Genomic DNA, 23,557 nt, shown 5'->3' on the forward strand with positions numbered 1-23,557 from the left:
AATTGGAGTGAAAGGTTTTTGTTTTTACATCAGCAGTGACGAGCTGGCAAAAAGATCGGTGCATCTGTGCTTGCTGGTCTAACCTGGAACTCCTTGATCTTCATCTGCAGTGCACTGTTGACAGACTCTTCTGCTTGTAATTTTGAAGTGGTGCTGCTGATCTCCAGCTCCTGCCTTCAGAGAAAAATACACATGAAATGGCATTAATGAAACCCCCAGTGAGCACGAATGCAGTCAGCTAAAAACTTCACATGGACATGGACACTGGATAGGTTTCACCCCCAAATAAAGACCAATTAGGTCAATTATGTCACATTCCTGAGGTGAATGTCTATACAGCATGCTCTGTTTTTAAAAACCATCACAGCCAGGACACCTAGTTTTGTGCCAGATATCATCAAGCCTGTGTCTGAATCAACCCTTACATGAGGAACATGGCAAAGCAACACTGTAGCACTCCTGGAGGTTGACCTCTGTCAGCATTTATATAAATATCTCTAAATAGCTTATGCTAAGCATATTATACACTTTAAATGGAGGCAGAAACACTCCCCTTGAGAGGTTGCCAGGAAACCAACCAGACTCCTAAAAATGAGGTAAATTAGCTGACTGAGTGATACTTGGGATGGTTTCTATTGTTACGAACTTTGAAGCGTGTGTGTTTGACCTTTTGATGAGTTCCTCCAGACCACTCTTGTTCTTCTCCATCTCCCACAGACTCGTTGGCACAGATATAAGGTCGACCTCCAGTTTCCTCCTGCTATTTTCCAGCCCGCCGCGCTGACGGCGCTCCTGATCCAGCAGGTATTCCAGCTGAACACAACCAGCAGAGCAGCAAGGGCAACTTTTTGGTAGTTTTCCACTGCTTCAATTTATCACTTGTGACAATTTTATGCATTACAATTACATGCACCACAGTTGCCAATGCCTATTGGCTAACAAGGTTGCTATTAGGTAAAAAAAAAGTTTCCATTGCTCATAGCAGTGTCATAATAATAGTTCATAGATATAAATGAATACAACATGTGAGTGGTGATTTGTACTACTTTTTTTTAAAAATCATTTAAAACAACTTTATACCTTGTGTGAAAATTTTAAATTGTCACTGAATAGAATTCCATAATCATGTAATTTTTAACAACTTTCTGTTTAGAATTAATCATCTAAATTGTACTATACTGTATAAAAAATGCAGAGTTGCCGTAATTTGTTTGCTGAAGCTTAATTTTGAGTTTTTTTATTTAACCAAGTCGTATATGGAACACTTGAGCCTTTGTTGCACAATTCCCCAGTGGAAAAGCCTATTATGTGAGACAAATCAACAACAGCAGCAGCTAGCTAGCTTGCTTCTTAAGACAAGCTAAAGGCTGCATATGTGAACACGTGTCTGCTGCTTTAATGCTCTAACAGACAGGAGGTGTCCAACTGAAAGTGGGTGACATCACCGCCTATGGATCTATGAAACCTACTCATCTTAACCTAACTTGTTCCTTGCAAATTCAACCTGTGACTTGCCCGCATGCACCACCACTGTAGGAAGATGATGGCGCCGGGTGCAAAATTGAGACTACTATCGAAGGTCAAACCATCTGTGAAGAATTAGCCAGAAGGACATTTTATAGCTGCCAGGGAGAGTACGAAGCAAAAAAAAAAAAAAAAAAATCTTTGCTTTTCAAAGTCAAATGGAGCACATTTATCACGAATGTCACTCCTGGCTGGTCCACAGGCCATATGTTTCTATTTATCTAAACCTGATGTCCGTTTTAAGTCAGACAGCGAGTGAAGTGTTGATATGTTGCACCAAACTGGACAGGAATGTTGTAACAATTGCTTTATTCATCAAACAAAACTAATCAGCATGATAGTCTGTCCAAAAAGTAGTTTAACAGATTCTAATGAGCATGATATGAATCCTAAACTTAGATCACATTTTATTATAATCCATGGTTCCGGGGTAGATTAGAGTATTACCTTCATATGTAACCCATCAGCTGATTTGCTTCAGTTCAGTTTTAACTTGTGTTTTCAGTTAATCCCAGATTTAATAATAAATCACAAATTTCGAACATCTGGCTTTATTCCTCTTGTTGTACTAAATATCTTTTGATAGACTAAGTGCATTTAACTCACTATATGCCATTGTGGAGAAGGGGCTTAATCTGCGACCTTGCATTTATTGTTCACTTGTGTGTTTAATAGAGCATCTGAGGATGTGAGAGGACACGGGTTAAAGCGAAGGTGAGGACCTCAGTGAATAGAGTCTAGGCCTGTGCTTATTCATGAAACACATGCTCTCAGTGTGCCTCACCTGGCCGAGCTGCTCCAGATGTTCCCTCTCCTGCTCGAGCTTCTGCAGCACTTCGTCCCTCTGAGAGAGCTGTTCTGATAGCCTCCTCACCTCCCTGTCTGAGGACTGGAAACAGACGCCGAGGGGGCCGTAAACAAAACTCAACAAGTGATGAGTTCCATGTACCAAACCAACTTAAAACATGTCTTGCTCTCTTTATTAATGTTTTCCTCTTTGGCACACTGCCATTGCTAGCTTGCGATCATGCGGCCTTTGTCAGTCCACACACTCTTATTCAGCATTGACTCTGTGAGACCGTCGTCTCCTGTCACAACTGAAACAGCTGTCATCATTTTATGTGTCCCTCTCTTGCATTCACCTTTGACATCCTGTCTCCTGTACTGCAGGCATAACTGTGACAGTTTACAGTTACGGAGCTGACATGTGAACAGCTGATGGGTGCCATTTAATGATAAAAATGATTTATCTTAATGTTGCAGGTAATGTTTTTTTTTTTTTATTTTTATAACCCAGATCAGAGCTGAGTTTATTTCTGCTCTCACTTTTAACTCATTTTTGATCACATGCTTATAATGACTGTTATGACAGCATAGCACAAATTCTAGACATGGCTGTGTCATTTTTGTCAAGTTTGCTGTTAAACAGGTCAGGTCTTGTTCTAGTCATGGTTTTCTCACTCTTCTCTCACAATATTTCTCTCATGTTGGACAATTAGATCAACTAAACATAAAGCTTCTGAACACAGTGACCACTATTTGCTATTTAGTTGATTTTTGTTTTGTTTTTGCAGTTTGCAGAGATGCAAGAGGCGCTGCTGAAAACACCCTTTTTACCATCACTTGCTGGACTGGTAGATCTGTACGTTCGTGCAACATTCCCGAAAAAGCAGTAAAATGCAACAGTGTCTTCTTTGTGTGAGCTGAGAGAAAGTCAGTTGGAAAATCTGAAAACGATTTGGCTCACCTGGATGTATTGTGTAAAAAAGCTACTTAAACATCTGATACACTCAATGGTCATCACCCATCTCTCCAACTGCTCAGTTCAGACCTTCACAAATCAAGCAAATAAGAAATCAATGATTTCCCTATAAGTGTTTCATATATTTGCAGAGCCTCAAGGTAAAATTAGGGAAAAATTCAAATACTGTGGCATAAAAAAAGGTCTTTCAGGGGGGTGGCAAATCTAAATTCTTGCTTTTTGGAGCAGGTTCGTTGTCTTGAGAGCATCTGCCACTTTCATGATAAATGTGGCCTTCCTGCAAACTACCATAGGGATCACTTCACCCCAGAACAAACTCAACAATGAGATGCATCATGGAATTACAAACAGAGGAGCATCCAGCGCTCCAGCCCAGCCACGTCCAGCTGTTGCTTGCAAAGCTTCAACACCATCCTCAACTTACATTTTTGCACGTAGATCAAGCAGATGTTGCCAAATATACAGTTTCATACAGAGAAGCCAATTCTAATATTTTCCACTTACAAATGTGTCTGCAGAATCATTCTTGGCATTTTTTCCCCCACTTTTTTCATATTCTGATGGTGGTTTGGCCAGCTATGAGTTCACCTTGGGTTTTGACTTCTTTTTTGGGAACAACAGGATAACAGCAGGGTAGATACACAAGAAACCGGTTTATAATGGCTCATAGGCTAAATGGGCCGAGTCCAAACTGACACACCTTGGACACACAGAGCTGGTTTGAGTGGATAGAAGCAGAATCTAAATAACTTATTGCCCTTGGTCCATTGAAACAGAACACTTGCTTGTGTCTCTGCTTGGTGAGGGTTGTTTAGCTTCCTGTTAGCAAAGAGCCAAATAGATAATGTATGAATGTTTTAGTTCACTGACAGTCCCCTACCTTAGTCCTGGCATGAGAGCAGGAGCCCGAAGTCAGGGTAAACGGATCCTTTGTCTCGTTTTTCTTTGGGTTCTTATTGCCAGGGCACATTTATAATTAAAAACACAATTTAAATGCAATCAAATGCCAAAAGCATTTGGATTAAACCTAAAGGAAGAGATTAAATCTAATCCCAAAGGGGCAAATGTCTAACTTGGCTTGATACTATAAAGTCTTTCTTCAGGATGTTTAAGTGTAAATTCCGTAAAATGAACTAAACATTGCTTGAAGGCAGCAGCTGTACATGGGAACCTATAATTAAAGTAATAAATTAGCTCAACATGTGCCTGCAGTACAATGAGAAAATGACGGGATCTGTTGAATTTCTATTTTCTGACGAGCAATTATGGTCTCTCTGTTCTAAATGAAGTGTTGACATACTTGATTTATGAGAGTTCAGCTAAAAAGTCATACTGTACTGAATGTGTGTTCATTATCAAAAGTAATCAAATCAAGCTATTAATACTACAAAACACCTTTTAATTTTTTGTTGCAATTGCAGTCAAACAATACATCGACCAAAATGGCTGAAAAAGATTTCCCATCATACTAATCTACCTGTCTGGCTCGTGCAGCGACAGTCAGAGCGCTCTCCAGCTGGTCCAGGTCTCTCCTGAGGCTGCCGCACTCAGCCTCCAGCTTGTCTTTGTGGAGGGCCAGCTGGGCTGAACAGGCCTCCTCCTCCTGCAGACGGTCCGACAGGTTCAGCAGCTGATGCTCCAGCTCACGCCGGGCCTTCTCCAGCTGGACACAGTGATGCACAGTCCCCTGGGAGCCCTCCTGTTCCTGGAGGTCAGCAAACAGAGATGTCTAATGAAACCCAGAGAATTACGTGTTTTTTTAAAAAATATATATACATTTGTGAGGTGGCATGCTAATCCACTCTCTTTATTACTTCCCTCCAGGTTGAATTAGCCTGTTGGAGTTTCAATTTATTTTTTTGCTTGTTTGTTGTTGGGTAACCAAAACTTAACCCCGGGTAACAATGGGAACATTTTCATTGGACTACTAAAAATAACAGTAGCTTAATTGTTGTATTATTTTATGCCTTGGCAAGTGGTTTGAAAAACAGTAAGTCATAATAGAATTTTTATGCCACAGTTAACAGATGTTATTTTACCTAATGTGAATGTATAATATAATATAATATAATATAATATAATATAATATATATAATATAATATAATATAATATAATATAATATAATATAATATAATATAATATACACCAGGAGCCAAGAAGCAGTGGATAAAAACGCTCTGCTCATTTCTCCTCTTACAAATATTTTACTGATACAAGAGACGCATTCAACATTCAAATATTCAATAAAGGCAAATGCTGCCAAAAGGATGAGAATAAAAAAAGCAGAAATGAAGAAAAGAAAAGAGACATGCAGAAGGATGAAGTAACAATTAGAGTGCAGAGGAGTAATCTCAACGGGAAGAGAGACAGTCAGCTCGTGTGAAGATCTCACCGCAGGTTGTGGCACAAGATGAAACTAATCCTCCCTCAACTCAGAGAAACCCTTTTGCTGTTGTCTTAATATAACGGACCTAAATGGTGACACGGCAACATGCAGCACTTACTTGACCTGATTTACCAAACACAAACTCTCTCTACAGCCACCCATAACAGGACTGAAAAGACCCGATTGTGGCAGCACGTTCTGCTTATTATTACTTTCTTATGGGCCTGGCATCATGGGCAAGGCATCTGGAAGGAGCTAATAGCACACCCAAATAGCTGGGCATCTGAAAAGATCAGTGACCACATTTCCATCTGCATATACTTCCATAAAAGTCCCGAGGGTGAGTTCACTGCCCACCTCGCACCATCTCTGCCTTCATAACTTGCATCTTCAATGCTAGAATGATGGATGAAAACACATACAGACTATATTTGTATAAAAGGATTGTTTTGAACAAGAAATACTGAAACTACTAAGCACAAAAGCAGAATCTAAAACTCGTTGTCCAATCCAAATCACTGATTTGAAGAGGAGGAGCTCACCATTGTTTGGAGATTAGAAGTGACTCTCTTCATTTCTGTCTAAAATGAGGTCTCATCCTCTGAAGTTTGAGAATACAGTAAGTAGCAGAAATGAAGTTCTACAAACCAGCAGAAGTTACCCACAGCTGCTAATCTGTTTTCCAGTGTGGTGCTGTAGCTATCCCAGTCCAGTTCCTCACATTCCAGCTCTGGTCCAGGATCTGCGAGGTTTCCAGCAACTTCCTTGCAGTCATCGGACGGACAGTGATGGTACCTCAAAGACATCATCAAGCCCACTGACTGTTCGTTTCGGCCGTCTACTGCGTGACTAAAGAGTAAATATTTGACTTTGTTGGCTTGGCACAAAGTTGCTCTGGTTGCGAGTCCTAGAAAATCAGCATTTCCTCAGCAAAAAACGCCTGTGAGCCTTCTCCTCAGTCATATCAGAGCAATATTTGTTTGCAATCTTGCTTTGACCCTCTTCTTAATCCACAATATAGTCCTCAGTGGTAAAAACTTTCTCTGTATGCAGTCTCATCTCCTTCTGCGTGCAGGTTGATGCTTCCAGCATAGTTCGAATGTGTCTTTTTCTGCTACAGCCTGCTTCCTTTCCTGGCTGTTGTCTCCTCCTCCTGCAGAAACAGGTGGCTACCGCAGGGGATCCAGAGGTGTCCCACAAGGCCAATGGATGGTATAGGATGTCAGGTTATGAAAAAGGCTTTTTGGCCCAGATGCAGCGTTATCATCAAATCCATGCCACAAAAATGACAAGAAAACAAGGGTGGTATTCCAGCGTCAAAGTGTCCTTTCTTCCTGCAGACTTTATAATTGGCATAAATGCTTTGTGCGCCCACATGGTCCACCCCACAATGCCGAGGCATTCAGCTAAAGCAGAACAACAGGGTATATTGTGGTTCAGATCATGAATGAAGCCCCAGAGATCCACAAAGACTAGACCAAGCATTAGCTTATCTAGCATCAACATCAACAAGCCAGGATGAAAGATGAGTCTCAGAGCAGGAAAAAAAAAACCTTTGAAAGAGCAAACACAGGCCTATGACCATTAATAATAACCTGCACAATGATTGTACATCATGCTAAATTAGTCTGGCTTCATACTAGACCACAACTACTGCAAGTATTCAGCTCCAGCAAAAACTGGAATATAAGTACATTTGAATAGGAAAATCTTTGCTGTTGTGTGAAAGACTGCACTGGCTGTTTAGCTTTAGTAAAGTTATTTTAATGCCTTCGTACCACACTGCACAACAGCATCATGTTAATTTTGTAGCCTATGGTTCCGTTTAGAATAAAACTGTGCGTGATGTCTAGTTTTCATTTGTCTGTAACTGTTATTACATGTTACTAATGACACACTGTTGCCTGCGACTAAAATTGAACATCTGGCTGAATGCAGCCAGTTAGGGCACCCAAGGAAAGGCAATGGAAAAGCAAATCCTCACAAGATGGCAATCTGACAGCTTTGAAAATCTGTTTATCACCTCTGTGATTGACAAGTCCCTCTAACAGCCTAACCTTGGGCCAGCAAGCATATCTTCCACCTTTATTGTCCAATTCTATCATTTACCTTCTGCAAAAGAAGCCAGAGGTTCATCATTCTATAATGCCAAAGCTGTAGCTTTTAACATCCTGGTCTGCAAACAGATATAGAAACTGCCATCATGGTTGAAAACATAAAAACCAGAAAACAAACAATGTTAGAAAAAAAACCTCTTTCTTGACATAAAAACCCACTGCAAACACAGCAAAGGCTTTAGCTGAATGTTAGCCGTAGCTAGTGTCATATTTCCTGTGCAGTCAAGCTGACAGGCTCTGCATAATTTCTTGGCCTCAACAAACCGGGCTTAACAGTTATCTGCCGACCAATTTGTTCACAGATCTCTCAGTGCTTCCTTTTCTCAGCCTTTGCGCATTAAGTTTGCATTAGATCCCTCAGCCTCTCTTACCCGTGCGTGCTTCTTTGCTCGCCACCTCATCCATCTCCCTCTCAGACTTTTGCTGAACAACTTTGCTTTGGGCCCCAGAAGCTTCAGAACCTTTTCAGATTGAAAGATTTTCCACATGCAGAACTGGGGCGACTGGGCAGCTCTGCAGAAACCCACCACATTTATTTGCCATTAGCTGTAATTGAGGGGTAAACAGTGAACTTTTCTCTCTTAAGGAGATGGTTTTCACCAAAGTTGAAAGCATGCGATGAGCTGTTCTTTCCTTTTTGTCCGTGTTGAAGAGTTGGGGTCAAAGTCCACGTTTAGGTCAAGCATTCAAATGTATAGTAGTTGCATTGATGGGTGGAAACTTCATAAATATTTTGACAATGATCTATTATCCATCTAGATGGGTATAGATGGCTTCGACATCTGGGGCATCGGGTGGATTGAGGGAGTGACCTGTTTTCAGCACTTTGCACAATGTGATGACTGCATTGGTAAACCCAGGTGACTGGAGATGTCCCAGAGGTTACCTCTCACATTTATTGAGTTGCCCTATGAATTCAAGGCATTTAGTCAATGTAGTCAGTGTAATGTGACTCCAGGGCCAGACTAGCACTATGCCATGACAGGCTCAGATAGAGAAAGGCTGGTGTACATTGGTTGGCTTTACCTAGAAAACCTGAAATATTCAGACCCTATTTTGAATGTCTAACATCCAATTGCCAGCATATTTATACTGTACATACATGCATATTTATAAAAATGTCTTGAGCAGCTAATGCCAGAACTTAAACTGACATTTTTACAAAGATCCTTGATTGAAAGTGGAAAAAGAGATCATTTGTAACATTTATCGAGAAATATCTTGATTCCTGTCGGCCAGTTCTCTCCCCTGATGTCCATGTGGGACGGTAGCCAATCTAAAATCCATCAATTACAAACTGCATGTATGTTGAGAAATTCCTTATATTGTTTTGAAATGAAACTATGAAATATAGCTCTGAAGCGTGACAAAGCAATGATTGGGGGTAGTGCTAAGAGAATCAGCCTCCTTCTCATGAACCAGAGAGCTAAAAACTGCAACAAAACAACAGATGTTTTTACAGCTGGATTGGATCACGATAGTTAAATACAATTTTTATGGCGACAATACAAAGAAAAAAAATCAAATCTATCAATGTAGGGTTGATGTTAGACAGAACGTACATTCAGGTTCGATTAAGCATTGACTCTATATTGTAACTCTTTTGCATAGTGTGTGAAATATTCCTCCAGCCTCAGTAAATGGTGCCATACTGAAGTAAGAGAAACCCACCCCTACTGGAAAAGTCTCAGCAGTACTAAAAAGCAGGGGTCATGTTTCTGCCTGCTCCAAGCTATGAATTATGCTGGCTGATCTGTCTTCTCTAGAGAGATTTATGGTTGGCTAATCTAAGCAGAAATGAGAATAAAAACCTTTTAAGCTAACAATTCAAACATATACTAATAACAGTTTCCCCTTCTAATAAATAGACTTGTTAATGCAATAGATTAATTTGCCTCAAAACAGCAGATCACATGACATGGACATGATGGACATCTGACTTGAGACAACAAAACAGCTCTCAACATTTTGTAACCATGGTAACAAACTACTATAGATTTTGTAAAAAAGATGTTTTGCCCCTTGCTTTCAGCTTTAACATCACATATGGTGGATTCACATCCAGGAGGCATCACTCTCAATGCAGGATTGTTCTGGGTTTGATTCTCAGGGGTCTGTCTAAATTCTATGTGGAGAGTGCATGTGCTCATGTCCACAACCATGAACATTAGTACAGATATGACAGTTATTTGCAAAAACTGACATATAAGAAGGAAGAATACTGGTGGTAAAACAGCATGAAGAGAATTATGAGGACAATATAGAGAATATTTGATGCTTAACAAAAAATAACAATTGACTAAAATACAAAAAGTATATTTTGCTTCTATACTGTCACAATTTACTCCCACTGAGATATCACTTCAAAGTATTTATCTAATTTAACAGGGAGCACACTCATAATGCCAAATGGCTCCGTTGAACAGTGATGAATTCCTGGAGCACTTTTCCCAGTAACTGTCAGCACAACTCAACTCACACAATAAATCCTCCTCGTCATTACAACAATCATAAGGTTTGTTTATAATATAACACTGGTTAGGCTTTGGAATGTGCAGGTTTCAACATATCTGTTATCAGGGATCAAGTTAGGGTGTCTGCTAGCAAGGTAATTTTCAAGGTTTTTCTAGGAAAATGAAAGTGGGTCTGCCACAATGTTGCCTTCCACGTTGGAATTTTGAGGAAACATGCTTTGAGACATCAGGATGCATCCCAGTACAATGTCCTCACATCTCGGTGGTCTCTGCTCTGGACTAGATTTCTGAGTACCTGATGTCGGCCAACCCCCGTAACTCTTCAGGGAAACATCAGAACTCTCTCTAAATCTACAACTGCTCTTCTTTTGGCTAACCAAACAACAAACAACCCAAAACAAACAAAACAAACAAAAATAGCTGTAGTTGTGAGGCAAACCTTTACATGCTATAATGACCCTACAAAGGGCATCTGCTGCTGCTGTTGCTCTCATGAAGCTGTGCACTTGGAAAAATTTGCATACAGCAGTAAAACACAGTAGAAAGGGCAGAGTGAACACCTCAGTGGCTGCATCGCTATCCTTTTGCTAACATATCATTATCCAATTAATTCCATCCACCCGGAGTAGTTGAAAATCCCATAATAAGTAGAAATTTAAACGGAGGAATGTCTTTCAAAGGGACTGATGCAGAGCAGCAGACTTACTGTACAGCAGATCTGACCCTTTTCCTTGTCAGCTCCTTTCTCTCCTTCATCCCTGCCTGTTGTGATCAAGTGTGATGCTGCAACAACTGGGGACCCTGTCCAAAAGACACATACCGGTACACACACAGACACACACACACGCACACGCATGCACGCACGCACATTCATTCATTGTGGTCCAGTCCCATCATCCACCTCATGGACAAATTTTCATCTGCGTTTCTAAATAGTCTGTCAAAGGTCCATATATAGGCCATAAAGCCACGTCCTGATCATTATCTTGAGCCTTTGAGGGCAACAATCTGTGTTAGTCTGCATATCTTGCTTATGAAATCCTAAGTAAATTAGGTCCTCATGCAGTAAAAGCAACATTCTCAAAACTTGATCTAAACTCGATAGTCAGAAGATATTCACTGTAGGTTTGGAACTGGTCCAATGCCTACCTTTCTAACACGCTTAGTCATGCTGCTAACATAAATGATTGAACTAATGTGTTAAAAATATATTAAAAGCATTAGAGAACTGAATAAATAGTCACTCATATAAAATAACCTTGCAGTAAGATTTTGCCCACAAAATAGGGAAGATTCTTGGATTGCAGTCTTTCAAATTCTGAAGCGGTATCATTCCATGTTTTGTTCTGATGCTAAAATAGCCTTTCAGCATCTGAAGAGGGCAGAATTTGGTGTGACTCAACATAAAAGGATATTTTCCAGGTGTAAACATTGTTAGCTCACATCCTTTCTGCAGGGGCTCTTTTCTGAGCCTGAGTCAGCACGATGCAGGACAGACAGACAAGGATCTCCTCAAAAAAGGATCAGATACCAGCTCTCAAGACCTTTGTGCAGTTGGCTCCACCAGTGTGGCAAATTAAGCCAGTTAAAACAAACACTGCTGCAACAAACACTGGGAATTGTAAGCACTCAGTGCAATGTGGTGATCAGGTCTGGCTGACACGGGCCAAAGATCAAGGGAAAGTTCTGCCAGCAGTGTTTAGCTTATCAGAGGCAGACAGTAATGTAAAGGTTCTGTTAGTATGTGAGTGGCCAGGCTCACAAGGAACAGACTCACAGGCTAAACAGACGTCTGTCAAAGGCCTGAAAGACTGGGGTAAACACTGTAATGATCTGTAAACAGATCTGTTCACAGCAGGGCAGAGATTTATGCTCCACTTTTCCTCACAATGAAAATACCTTATAATTCTCTGACTATTCTACTATGCCAACCAGTGAATATGTTTATTTAAAGAAAAACAAATTGCTATGAAAGTGAAGTAAATACAGAAAGTATATAAATCCATCACTTTTCTGATAACCACCACTTATTTTTGATTACAGTGTACAAAACAGGAACACACTCAAATAATCTTATTGTGAGCTTTTGGTAGCGGTCGTCTTTACAGTTATTTATACATGTTACACTTGTGTTATTTGCAACAATGACACATTCTGACATTATTGTGTCATTGCCTAAGTCAAAATTGTTAGATTGATGGGCTTCACTCATACCAAGATGGCCAGACAACAATGACAGGACGTAAGCAGGCACAGCAGGCGGCATGGGCAGCATAATTAAACACGTGGGGATGTTTCTAGTATCAGATGCATGTATTAGTCATCTTTTATCAGCACATCAATTTGGGATTTAATTGAAATGGAATTTTGCAGAGCAGTTGATATAATTAATACAATTAGCCTTTCTTTATTTATCTTGTAAAAGTTTGTAAAGGCTTTAATTTCAAAGCCAAGCAGCAAAATAGGTTCCATCTTTGGGAAAACAGGTGTGGAAGAGATTCACATGCAACAGATAAACCTGTTGCTGCTTGAGAGCTGCAAAATTCGGAAAAGAGCTGTCATTAAATCTCAACTCTCAGCCGCGAGTTTTGCTCTTAAACCTGACAAAATGGTACCGTTTGTCAGGTTTAAACTGTACAGATTGTCAGACGGGAAATTAGACAGGGAAATATGCTGACCTCTTTCTGAAGCGCACGATTGTAATTGCCAAGTTGTCCACATAAGATTTGAGATGTGTCTGTTTGCATGCGTGCGTGTGTGTGTGTGTGTGTGTTTGTGTGCATGTGTGTCTGTTACACATCATGAGAATCCGTCTCTTGACACACCTGAACTTCCTTCGCCTGCAGTTACTTCAAACATACAATATATCTGCCTGTCAGTGCAGGATTTACCGTTGCATCATTCTGCAGGAGCCTGCCAAGAAAAGCAGGGGAGGATTCACAGAACACATCAATGGTTCACCTTTAGCGTGATCGCGGGGCTCAGCTTCCTAAGCCGGGTCCTATTGTGGAGCATGAAGAAAATTAAACGCTCCCTCTGTTGCCATTCTTTGCTGTATGATGAATGGAGGCTGCGAGCACAACACTCCTGCTTTGACACGAGATTCTGAAATGAGTGTCTGACCAAACCTGCTGAGCAGACAGACCTGGGACATCTCCCAAAATGTTCCACCCAATTTACAGCCAGCAAAGCTTGTTTTTATTAAGATGTACCAGCTTTGCATCTTTTCTGTTGTGCAAGTTGTTGTGACTCGCTGCTGTGTATAACGGAGATGAGCGACAGAAGGCAGAGTAATTACCTGGTGGGTGGCACCAAACTTAAGCTTGATTTTTTTTAAAGAAATCACAATAATTATTGTATTATTAAATTACAAAGCAATACATAAAATAGTAATCTTTTATATTGCATACCTTATCACTCAATTTGGGCATTCGTTTTTACCTAATATATAAAAAGATCCCCGCCCCTAGAGCCTGTTTTTGTAGGTTTTCGTCTGATGTTTTCCATATTAGCATGTGATGTCTGCTCTGACAATTCAGGTGTTTTCTCCCATTTACTAACATTTTAAATTGAATGTAGAAAATCTTCAAAAACTGAAAAAGAGCTTTGTAACTCATTTATCCTAGACTGTTAAAAGTAATGTCAGGAAAATTCACTCACATATTATAAAGCCTATTGATTCTGAAGTCCACAGAGTCCAGACTAAATCTGTCATTTCTAAGGGGTCAAAATAAAGGTTGAATATGGGCAGGTTGTGTGCTGTTTAATGATATTTCTTACGTTTGTGGTTGGGGGGGCTGAATGTATTGAAGAGGGTTGGAGGGGGAGGCCCATGGTCACATTTTCTGTATTTGTTGCTCTATTAATCAATATATACATTTCCATGTGCATATGTAATGTTGATTTTTAAATAAAGAGCACATTTTTGAGTGGAACTCCACAAGATTTGTGTATGCTTGTGTAGGGAGGGGGTTCTGACAGATCATACTTACAAAAGCTCAGCCTCAGCCCTGATTTACATTTCCAACATTAGCATATTAAACAGTTCTAAACAGGTGGAACACTGCCAGACTACAACCCCAGCACTGACTGACAGATAATAGCGAGTAATACGGTTACACTCTCTTGCTGTTTCTCAATACACAGTATGGAAAGCTGAGTGAGAATTCATTATGTCTTCTGGATATCACATGAAAAAAACACTAGTTCAAGAGTACTTTATTGATCCCTTTAGGGGGTGTCCACCAGGGACAGTTCACTGGTGAGCTGCTAAAACTCTGGCATGTTAACCAGTCAATCATAAATTACATGCAATTGTATGTTACGAGTTCACTAGTGAAGCCTGAAATGTTCACTACTACACTAGTGAAGGCCAACATGCTTACTATTAAAGTAGTTCAAGCCTTTTTTGCCCCACCAGTAAACTTGATGAAGGGAACATGTTCACATAAAAGTAATATATGTTCGAGTTGACTAGTACACCCATTTGAAGTTGCATTAGTGGACTAGTGCATATTAAAAACTAGAGACCTTATTCATGATTCAATAGTTAACTTGTCTTTGACATAATTTAACATGAGTTTCTGCAGCTCACTAGTAAACTATCACTTTTTTTTTTACATTTGATATCAAGGACTAAATGCTCACTCGCCTTTCCAAAGGCACCATCTTCTGGATATTTGTACTTACTTTCCACCATTGCTGCTACTCCCAATGGCTGAGGTGCTATCCATTGCGAGATACCTCAATGCCTACCTATCTGTCCACATAAGTCAAATCCTATACCTACTTTAAGACATGGCCTGAGCAAGTACACCTCTGAAAGTTTGGAGCATACTTGGAAGCTTGTGAACTTAGAATTGGAATAGTACTTGTGCAGGGATAAATGACGTTTCACATGAGCGTGATAGCGGAAGAATCGACAGTCGCATATTGAGAAACACATCCGTGATACAGTGTTGCTTGGACATCAAATAAAAAGTCAGCTCAAGATGTTACTAAATATTCCATACGGATTTGAGCTGTACACACGAGTATATAAATAGATGGGCACCACTTGTGCCATTCAGTACAAACTCCATGTTCTAACATGCCAACTGCACCCTGGTGAGTGGACTGCGGAATGAACCACAGCCTCTGGCTGAACTCTGAATGCAGGTCATGGAGGGGAGAACAGTCAGCCTTTGATCACCGAAGCGCCTCACAGTTTACATGTGCTCATGTGGTCGAGCAGCTGCAGGTCAGGTACAATAACAGCAGCTTATAAATCATATCAATGACATGATTGTTGTCAGGTAATTGCACTGCGGACATAATAAGGGTAGGTTACAGTGCCAACGGGGTTGATTGAAATTCTTCACATGAACCCACAACATTGGCCATGCCTGTGTAGCTTTTGACCATTGTTATCTGTGGATTCCCTTCAATTTAGCACGATTCATGTGCAACACAAAAAAAAGCTTTTCAAAGTCTTGTACCTGACCCCTGAAAACACTTGTGTGCGAGTGCGATAATGGCCCACATTCAACACATCATCAAAGGAGAAATGTACCCGGCTTTTGATGTATTTTTTTTCTGTAGAAAGCTATGTGACTGTGTGTGCTGCATGTGTGCGCCGGTATCAATGTACAGAGACAAGATAACTACTACTGAGAGAGCCTTCAGGGTTTATAGCAAAGAAGCAGCAGTCCAACATTTGCATGTCACAGTCCGATAAGTTACAGCAGGAAGACATACATCAGTTTGTCATTAGATATTGGACTGAGATGAAATACTTCTTAAATATTAGCATCGCGTTGAAACATTTTTGTGTCGCTGCAGCAAACCTTTTTCCTGTTACACGCCACGTGTGGATAAGATGTTGCCATATAAAGCAAGGTTATGATGTCCCCAAAACACATAAGCCATTTATCAGGGAATAAAAGGTAGTACACACTTTACTGAGTGCTGTCTAGTAATGTGTGTCTGTGCAGGTGTGCAAGTATCTATCTTAAACATTAACTGGCACTGATGTTTTGCTGCGACTGGTTTAATATTTCCAGCTTTCCACTGCAAATGTGATTGAAATCTTGATGGAATTGATGTAACTCATGGATTACCGGTAATCACAAGGTTTTGAGTTGGCTAAAGAAACAAATTTTACTTTAATGAACTGTATGATTCAACCATCTATAAACACTGTTTTAAAAAAAAGTACAGTAGAAAACTCGAATTATAATAATTGTTTAAAACAATCATTGCAATTAAATGCTTTTCATGCAGATCAATTTAAATAAAGTTGTACATATCATGTACTATAGGTGATATATAGGATCCTTTGCTGTCTTTTGAACTAGATGAAGGAAGTCAAGATTTTGCTCTTAACTTTTGATCAGAACACTTAGAGCAAATTTGTTTCATAAACCTTTCAGTCTCTTTCACTTACAATTATTTATAATTATTTGCAGCCATATTTCTAAAATGAAGTTATCGGATTTATAACAAATGTCTCCAAGAGCAAAATTATTTCTGTGTATCCATAAAAGCCAGAAATTCAACATATCCATCTATACGATATGACTTCAAACAACACATGCAGAACTCTGAGACACACTAGCGCTCTCTACTGGGGGAAAAGCAACCCTGAGGCCAGAGAGAAAAGGACCTGCACTCAGGGACATGCAAAGAACACATTCGACAATCAGGGAAAGCAGGACAGCACAGCACAGGCAAGACAGAAGAATTGTGAGAGGTTGCGAGCGTTCTTACAAGTGCCAGGGGTCTGCTGTGTAGAGCGATGGTGGGCCTGTACTGGTGGAAGTCAGTCTGGATCACACATACTCTCTTCTCCATCCTCACATGCTGTCTTCACCCGAGAAGACTCTAGAGACAAAATGAGACAGGTTTGTAGAGGAGTGTGTGTGTGTGTGTGTGTGTGTGTGTGTGTGCGTGTGTGTGTGTGTGTGTGTGTGTGTGGTGCACAAGTGTCTGCGAGAGTGTGTTCTGCTTGCTACCTGACCCTAGAAGGAGGGAGGGGAGTTGACATGCAAAAAGAAAACATGAACAAGCTTGAACAGACCCCACTTTATCTCTCTCTCTCTCTCTGTCTCTCTCTGTCTCTCTCTCTCACACACACACACACACACACACACACACACACACACATACTGATAAAGCCTGTTTCTTAGTCTGACCCCTAGGGCACAGTTTGGTACGTGCCCATACGAATATTATAGGATACAAAGTTGCTATACTAACATTTGTTACTTTAAAGGGAATTTGCAGTGGCCATGTATAGAGAAAAGACCGAGTATAAAAAACCCTTTAGAGTTTTTCACGACTGCCCAGAAAAAAGAGAGATCACATGTTGGTTTGGATGTGCAAACTGATCATTAATGCTTAATAAGTCTGAATATGCTACATAACAGGTCTGTGAGCCTAAATGCATAAAACTACATATATACCAGAAATAAAATATATTTCCAAAATATAGAGAGAGTCTTTTGTAAGTGACTGGAAGGAAAACACCCAGGACAGTTCACCAGTTACCAGTTTCATTAATAAATGACTAATTCACAACAAATGTTGCCCCATTGCACTAAACATGAAGTGTCAACCTCAATCAACTTCCTTTTAAAAGCTTCATAAACATAGGCAGGACCCAGCTTGGCAGAGAAGTAGTAGAGAACCCTACATTATGCATGCAAATACATTTGTCATAGTATATTATTCTTAGTCAGGTCAGTGAGGCTGGTGGTCAGTGTGTATGCACTGACTCAACATCAACTCACTCACCCCAGGTCATGAATTAACAATGCATTGCTAAAAATGTTGATGGCACATGATACATTTTTGGGAATGTCAATTTTTTTAAATCTTAGTTCAATTGAGGTAAGCTTTTGCTTCAGATACCTCTTATTTGACCTATGACCTTTGCATTATTATTAGACGAGAACAGCGGCAGCACAGATCCTTTAACTGTGCAATACAAATAAATAAAAATCACAAATGTAAATAATCTAGCATGAAAGTAAACACGTGAAAAACACACAAACATGAAATATCAAACTATGTTTGTGGTTCATGTGCGGCTCAACAACAGTGCCTAGAAGAACTAAGACCACCATCTGTTGCTAAAATGATTTGTTCTACGCTTGTGGACAGTAAACCTAGTGTTCAGGGAGTTCTCTTTTCACTTGCTCATCAGTCTCTCCCTTAATGATTTCACCATCTATGTGTCCAACAGCACGCATATAAAGATGTTTAGAGGCTCCAAATGTATCCAAGCCAAGCCTCTCTGTCATGTAACAAGCTAAAAGAGCAGCATGCAGAAAAAGAGCAAATCTGCACTGGCAGTGTTTTGTAAAAGAATGTGGAATCAAATGAATCATGTAGAATGTAGCAACTATTGTATTAAATCCTGGTCTTGACTCCAAACCCTTTCCTGAAGAATGTTCTGCATGCAAGTGTCATTTTTGGCATCTCCTCAGAAAAGATCTGTGGCATTGGCTGTTTGCATGACAGAGCCAATCATGCACGAAACGATCTGTTTACCTGACAACAAAGGAGAAGCAGACAGCTGAGGGCAGGTACGGAGGGAATCGGCCAATTAACTTCCAATGAGGGCAGCAGTGGAAACTTGGGATGTTTGCAGGCTTATAATCTGAAGCGATCAGGTGACAGCTCTGACTCGTGTTTGGAAAAGTCAAGCGGATGTCAGCATGTGTGTGGCGCTCAAGAATTTGGCCCTGCGTTGCACGTCAAAGTGTGTTTATGCATCACCTGTACATATAGTCTCAACACTGCAGGTTGTTTGGATTTCAATCTAGAGTAAAGGCAATCAGACTGTCATTCTGTGGCACCAGGATTCTGATTTAGCCAAGTTTATTTCCTGTGCCACGAAGTCTATGTTCAAATAAGATAATTTAAACAAAAATCACAATAAGTTGCTTGAATTTTTTTTCTGTGACCTTTAACAATGGGTGTTTCTATTGGTTGTTGGAAGGAATTTTACCCTGACAGCCATCTCTCATTGACAAGCTCATTGTTGCTGGGAGGGTGGTCGAAAACCAAAACGATCAAATGATTTTGAAGCAAAATATCTGACTCCCCTGCTTTGCTATGCCGTTAACGCCAAAACAAGCACAGGGTTGCTCCTGTCAGAACACAAAACCAACCCTGACACCGGATCAAAAAGTGAAATATACTTTTCCACAAAGAAGCAGGATAACCACAGGCTTTTACTTTTAATTGCTGTAATCCTGCTGTCTTCTATGAAGATGGCAATTATAGAGCTTGATTCAGCATGCATCTGTCTGGTGCACAGTCTTCTGGAGCAGATTTAATACACTAAGAAGTCAAGGTGAAGATTTAAGTTGAAATAAAGTATCTCTCTTGAACCAGCTTCTTTTGACAGGGCTTCTTCTATAACAAGTTTAGGAAATTTGATTAATTAAGGTTTAACCGGGCACAAGACTCTTAAAATAACGTTGGCAATTTTGGCACCAGCAGGTCCCTGCTTCATTAGCCATTAACGGACACCCAGTGACGTCTCACACATGCTGCTGTCATCACTTTGAAAGACATTCAAAGGATACACATGAACAACCAGGTGACGCAGGTCTCTACGTTATTGGGAAAATATGCTGAGTTGGTAATTTACTTGAAGTTTGACAAATTAATCTACAAATACCAGCTATTGAGTTTCACTTGGCTTTGTGCAACAATTTATTTCAGGCTTAAAAGGGATATGAAGATGACTGGACTGACTTTTTCAACGGACATAAAGTCTTCTTTTTTATATACTGTAAACAGAAATATTTTAATTAATCAGTTTTAAATAAAAAGTCTCCATCTGAAATATTACAGTCCACAGAGATGAAAATCATAGGCCTCTGATTTTGTTTTGAAGACCTAACTTATGTACTATGGCTAGAAATTGCATTTAACATTAATTTCAGGTAAGATGTTTAAACCGCCCAAACCTACATAAGCATGACGTTTTTTTCCACGCTGGTAGGTCAGATTCACCTTTTGCAAATATCTTTATTGTTGATATTTATTATTGCTGAACATGTAAGTACTATTTTACCCTGGAAATTTAATAATAATCACGGTCGTGGGGAGAGGTGAGGTTTCTAACAGCGTTTTCGCATCCATACGATCGCCTTTCACCGCCCCCTACTGTTAGATGTTTTCATAATTCAGGGAGTTTTATTCGTAATACAAAAACTGTGCTCAGATTACTGCCAAAACAATGGATTATTTAGTAATTTATTTAGGAAATGCACTAAATCCATGTGGCAGACAGGAGTGGGACTAGTGCATAGCAGTGGAAGAAGAGGTGCGTTTATTGATCAATGTAATCAAACAAACTCAGAAACTATAACAAAATTAATTCCACCGCTGTCACTGACATTTGCTTTAATGAAATTTTGCCTTCATTAAAAATTAGAATTTTTCACAGCACTGTTAAAACCGCAAGCAACGTGAAGTACAACTCTCCATCACTAGATGTCAGTAATGTAAAGAATGTGGTCCGAACATGAACAGTCAGCCTTATTTAATGTATCTGTGATGCAGCCTCCTTTGACACATAAAATTAACAACTGTTGAGAGATAAAAAGAACAAAAATGTTCATTTTCTACAGCTAAATTTTACACTAAAGATTGTTGGTTGCTGTCATGAGTACAATTTTGATGGTTACTCAGACTACAATGACATTTGCACAACTGCACATTATCATACACATTAAAAAAGCAACTAAAATAGTGTTTTCAGCCATTACAAGAGCTACTTTCAGGAACATTTGCATCTGCTACATAATCTTTGGTCCATAAATTAGACGATCAACCTTCACCATTTTCATTCATCTGCCTTCAGAAAACTGCAGGTTATCAGTAAACATTATTGACACCCGTACAAGCATATCGGACTACTCTCCTCGGTATACAACAATGTTCTTATCGGTCTCATGAATCTTAACCTCATAGAGTAAGTTGGGCGGGAGCACCTTCACCATGTTGTCCCAGATATAAACAGCCAGATTCTCCGTGGTGCTAACAGACAAGAAATGAAGTGGTCAGTGTGAATAAAAGAGCAAATAAAAGTCATAAAGTTATACAGGTTATGTTTTTATTTAAAGAATGCAAGTTCTTCTATACGTTTGTAAAGCTTATTCCCAATTATGGGTTGACTTGTTTGGCTTTTTTCAGGTTAGTAAAGCCAGATCAGGAAGATGTATCCTGAGTCTGCATGCATACTCACCTAACCACGTTGGCAAAATATGGGACATCTTTATCCAGGTTTTTGTGGTCCAGCGGATCCATAATGACTTCCTGGAAGAGGATGTTAGCCATCAAATAAATTAGTCAACTAAAAATTGAAGAGATAATCTGGGATTACTGAGAAAATGATCTCCAACAAGAGTCCAAGAATCTACAGTCATGATCTTTTGTTTCCAGTGTTTCAAAAGCACTTTTACTATGTTTTCCATATTATTTTCACCAAGAAGTGTTAACATTTGGGAAAAACTATGTCATAAACAAACCATTTCACATTCAGGATGACAGAAAACTTTACTATTTAGTTTACAAACACTAAAATAGAAGAAGAGTATTAATAGTTAAATCCAAATATTATAAAATTAAATCTAAAACAATCAGGTGCTTCTGATGTTAAGACAATCTCACCTCAATGCACCTTTTCAAGTCTGTCAGGTTCATGACCATACCGGTGACGTGATCAATCTGTGGGAGACATACATTCAGGATTTGATGTGTACAGGGAAACGACTAGCTTTGAGCCTCAACAGTATCATTTTTACTCTGGTTTACCACTTATTCAAAAACTGTCACTGGATTGTAAATAACAACTGCCACTAAAATGTTGTGAGCTAAATGTTAGTTCAGTGAAAAAGCTCTTTAAAAGAGCGCCATTACTTACTTTTCCTCGCACCGTTATCTCTGCTGTGGATAGAAAGGACAATGTGGAATGAACTACGACACATTTCAGTGAATAATGTGTTGAATAACTTTGAATGAAAACCATCAACGAACCTTTGTAGTTATGTCCATGACCATTGGGATTATTGCATTTTCCATAAACCTTCTTGTTCTCTTCATCACTCAAATGAATGCTTGAGGAGAAGTTTGAAAGGACACATGAGATGCTGCAGTCATCTATTTTGTTGTTTTCTACTGGATTTAATGACAAATGGTGCTTTCAGGTAAACATAGCAATAGTCTGTTGGAGGTTATGCATCTGTATATTCTGAAAAAAATATCTTTGTGATCCAGCAGACCAATTAGGCACAGAAATCATAGTATTAATGCTCATTCAAAGAAGGGTACAATTTCAATGCTTTTCAGGTATATCCCAATAAGTACATATCATAAATTCACCCCAAATTGGGAATAATATCCGATTTTGAAATAGTGTTTTTGTTAGTTTTTAATTTACTCAGATAACAATAATGTGCAGTTGGATTTTTAATTAGGAACACATCTACTAACACTACTACTACTAATGAGATTAACATAACCATAATATTGTATATGTTTGTACTAGTAGACACAAACCAGAGCGACGTGTGGTGGTTTACATGTAGGTACAGAAATGTTAGCCATATGGACAATATGTACTATAGTCCTGTACATTTTGGTTTTGCACATCGCAATTGAAACAGTTACTTGAACACAAGTTTATCATCGGTTTTAATTAAAATACAATCTGCATTTAGACTTGGAGTGTAATAATTACGGATCCCGATGAGAAGAGTGAGCCCGACCTACCTGTGGAGACGGTGACAGGCGCTGAAGCTCTGAACACGGGTGATGTAGCCGATCCGCTCAGCAGCGCCGATCCGCTCAGCAGCTTCGGCCATGTTTTAGCGAGAAGTTGCTGGGCTACGTCATTGATATAACACCGGAATACCGGAAGAGCAGGCCACGAGCTGCACCCTCGTGATCCAAGCGGCGCTGCTATTGGCTCAATTCAACCACATTTCACGTGTCCCGGAAAAGAGGGAACTGTTGAAAAAAGTCGTCTTTTAACGAAATATTCAGTTTGTCAACTTCAATCAGCCAATTAAGTCCATTGGAAAGTTTTTTTTTATTATTAGAGGTGAATAAGACACAAATAATTTATATCATGGTCACTTTAATTTAAAAATTAAAATCTAATTTTAATACAAGCCTACCACTGTGTTCTACTTAAGCCTCTATTTTACTATACCAGGTATAGCTGCACATCATCATCTGTCATTCATTATAGTTTTACATATTTTATTTTTAAAAAGTTGATTAGGAATCAGA

At 39.5% G+C, this 23,557-nt stretch overlaps 2 protein-coding genes across 4 annotated transcripts in view; both read right to left on the reverse strand.

Moving 5' to 3' along the window:
* LOC130538416 (myosin-16) overlaps positions 1-19,573 on the reverse strand; it is a 37,372-nt gene extending 17,799 nt beyond the window's left edge. The window contains exons 1-5 of one of the 3 annotated variants that reach the window (XM_057055979.1): positions 17,012-19,573; positions 4,764-4,991; positions 2,309-2,413; positions 668-813; positions 84-174 (exon numbers count right to left, since the gene is read on the reverse strand). In XM_057055979.1, the coding sequence (XP_056911959.1) occupies positions 84-174; positions 668-813; positions 2,309-2,413; positions 4,764-4,991; positions 17,012-17,095 (654 nt within the window). In that variant the 5' untranslated portion in view covers positions 17,096-19,573. Of the gene's footprint in view, positions 1-83; positions 175-667; positions 814-2,308; positions 2,414-4,763; positions 4,992-6,338; positions 6,991-10,970; positions 11,136-17,011 lie in introns of those variants that run through there. The other 2 variants (XM_057055960.1, XM_057055970.1) reach the window with 2 other exon arrangements.
* A 1,086-nt stretch (positions 19,574-20,659) lies between these two features.
* On the reverse strand, positions 20,660-23,194 carry pts (6-pyruvoyltetrahydropterin synthase). The gene is made up of 6 exons (XM_057057579.1): positions 23,036-23,194; positions 22,301-22,380; positions 22,188-22,210; positions 21,935-21,991; positions 21,510-21,580; positions 20,660-21,301 (listed from the first exon to the last, which is right to left on the reverse strand). The coding sequence occupies exons 1-6, from the start codon at positions 23,125-23,127 to the stop codon at positions 21,178-21,180; spliced, it is 447 nt and encodes a 148-aa protein (XP_056913559.1). The 5' UTR covers positions 23,128-23,194; the 3' UTR covers positions 20,660-21,177.
* Between the last annotated feature and the right edge of the window lie 363 nt (positions 23,195-23,557).

This window comes from Takifugu flavidus, chromosome 1 (assembly GCF_003711565.1).
Source record: "Takifugu flavidus isolate HTHZ2018 chromosome 1, ASM371156v2, whole genome shotgun sequence".
NCBI lineage: Eukaryota > Metazoa > Chordata > Actinopteri > Tetraodontiformes > Tetraodontidae > Takifugu > Takifugu flavidus.

Excerpts from the sequence above, each read along its gene's own strand:
- pts (XM_057057579.1), bottom strand. The coding sequence starts at position 23,127 with ATGGCCGAAGCTGCTGAGCGGATCGGCGCTGCTGAGCGGATCGGCTAC. Across the intron at positions 22,381-23,035 it reads GCCTGTCACCGTCTCCACAG|CATTCATTTGAGTGATGAAG; the intron begins GTAGGTCGGGCT and ends CTTCTCCTCAAG. Across the intron at positions 22,211-22,300 it reads TCATGGACATAACTACAAAG|CAGAGATAACGGTGCGAGGA; the intron begins GTTCGTTGATGG and ends TTCTATCCACAG.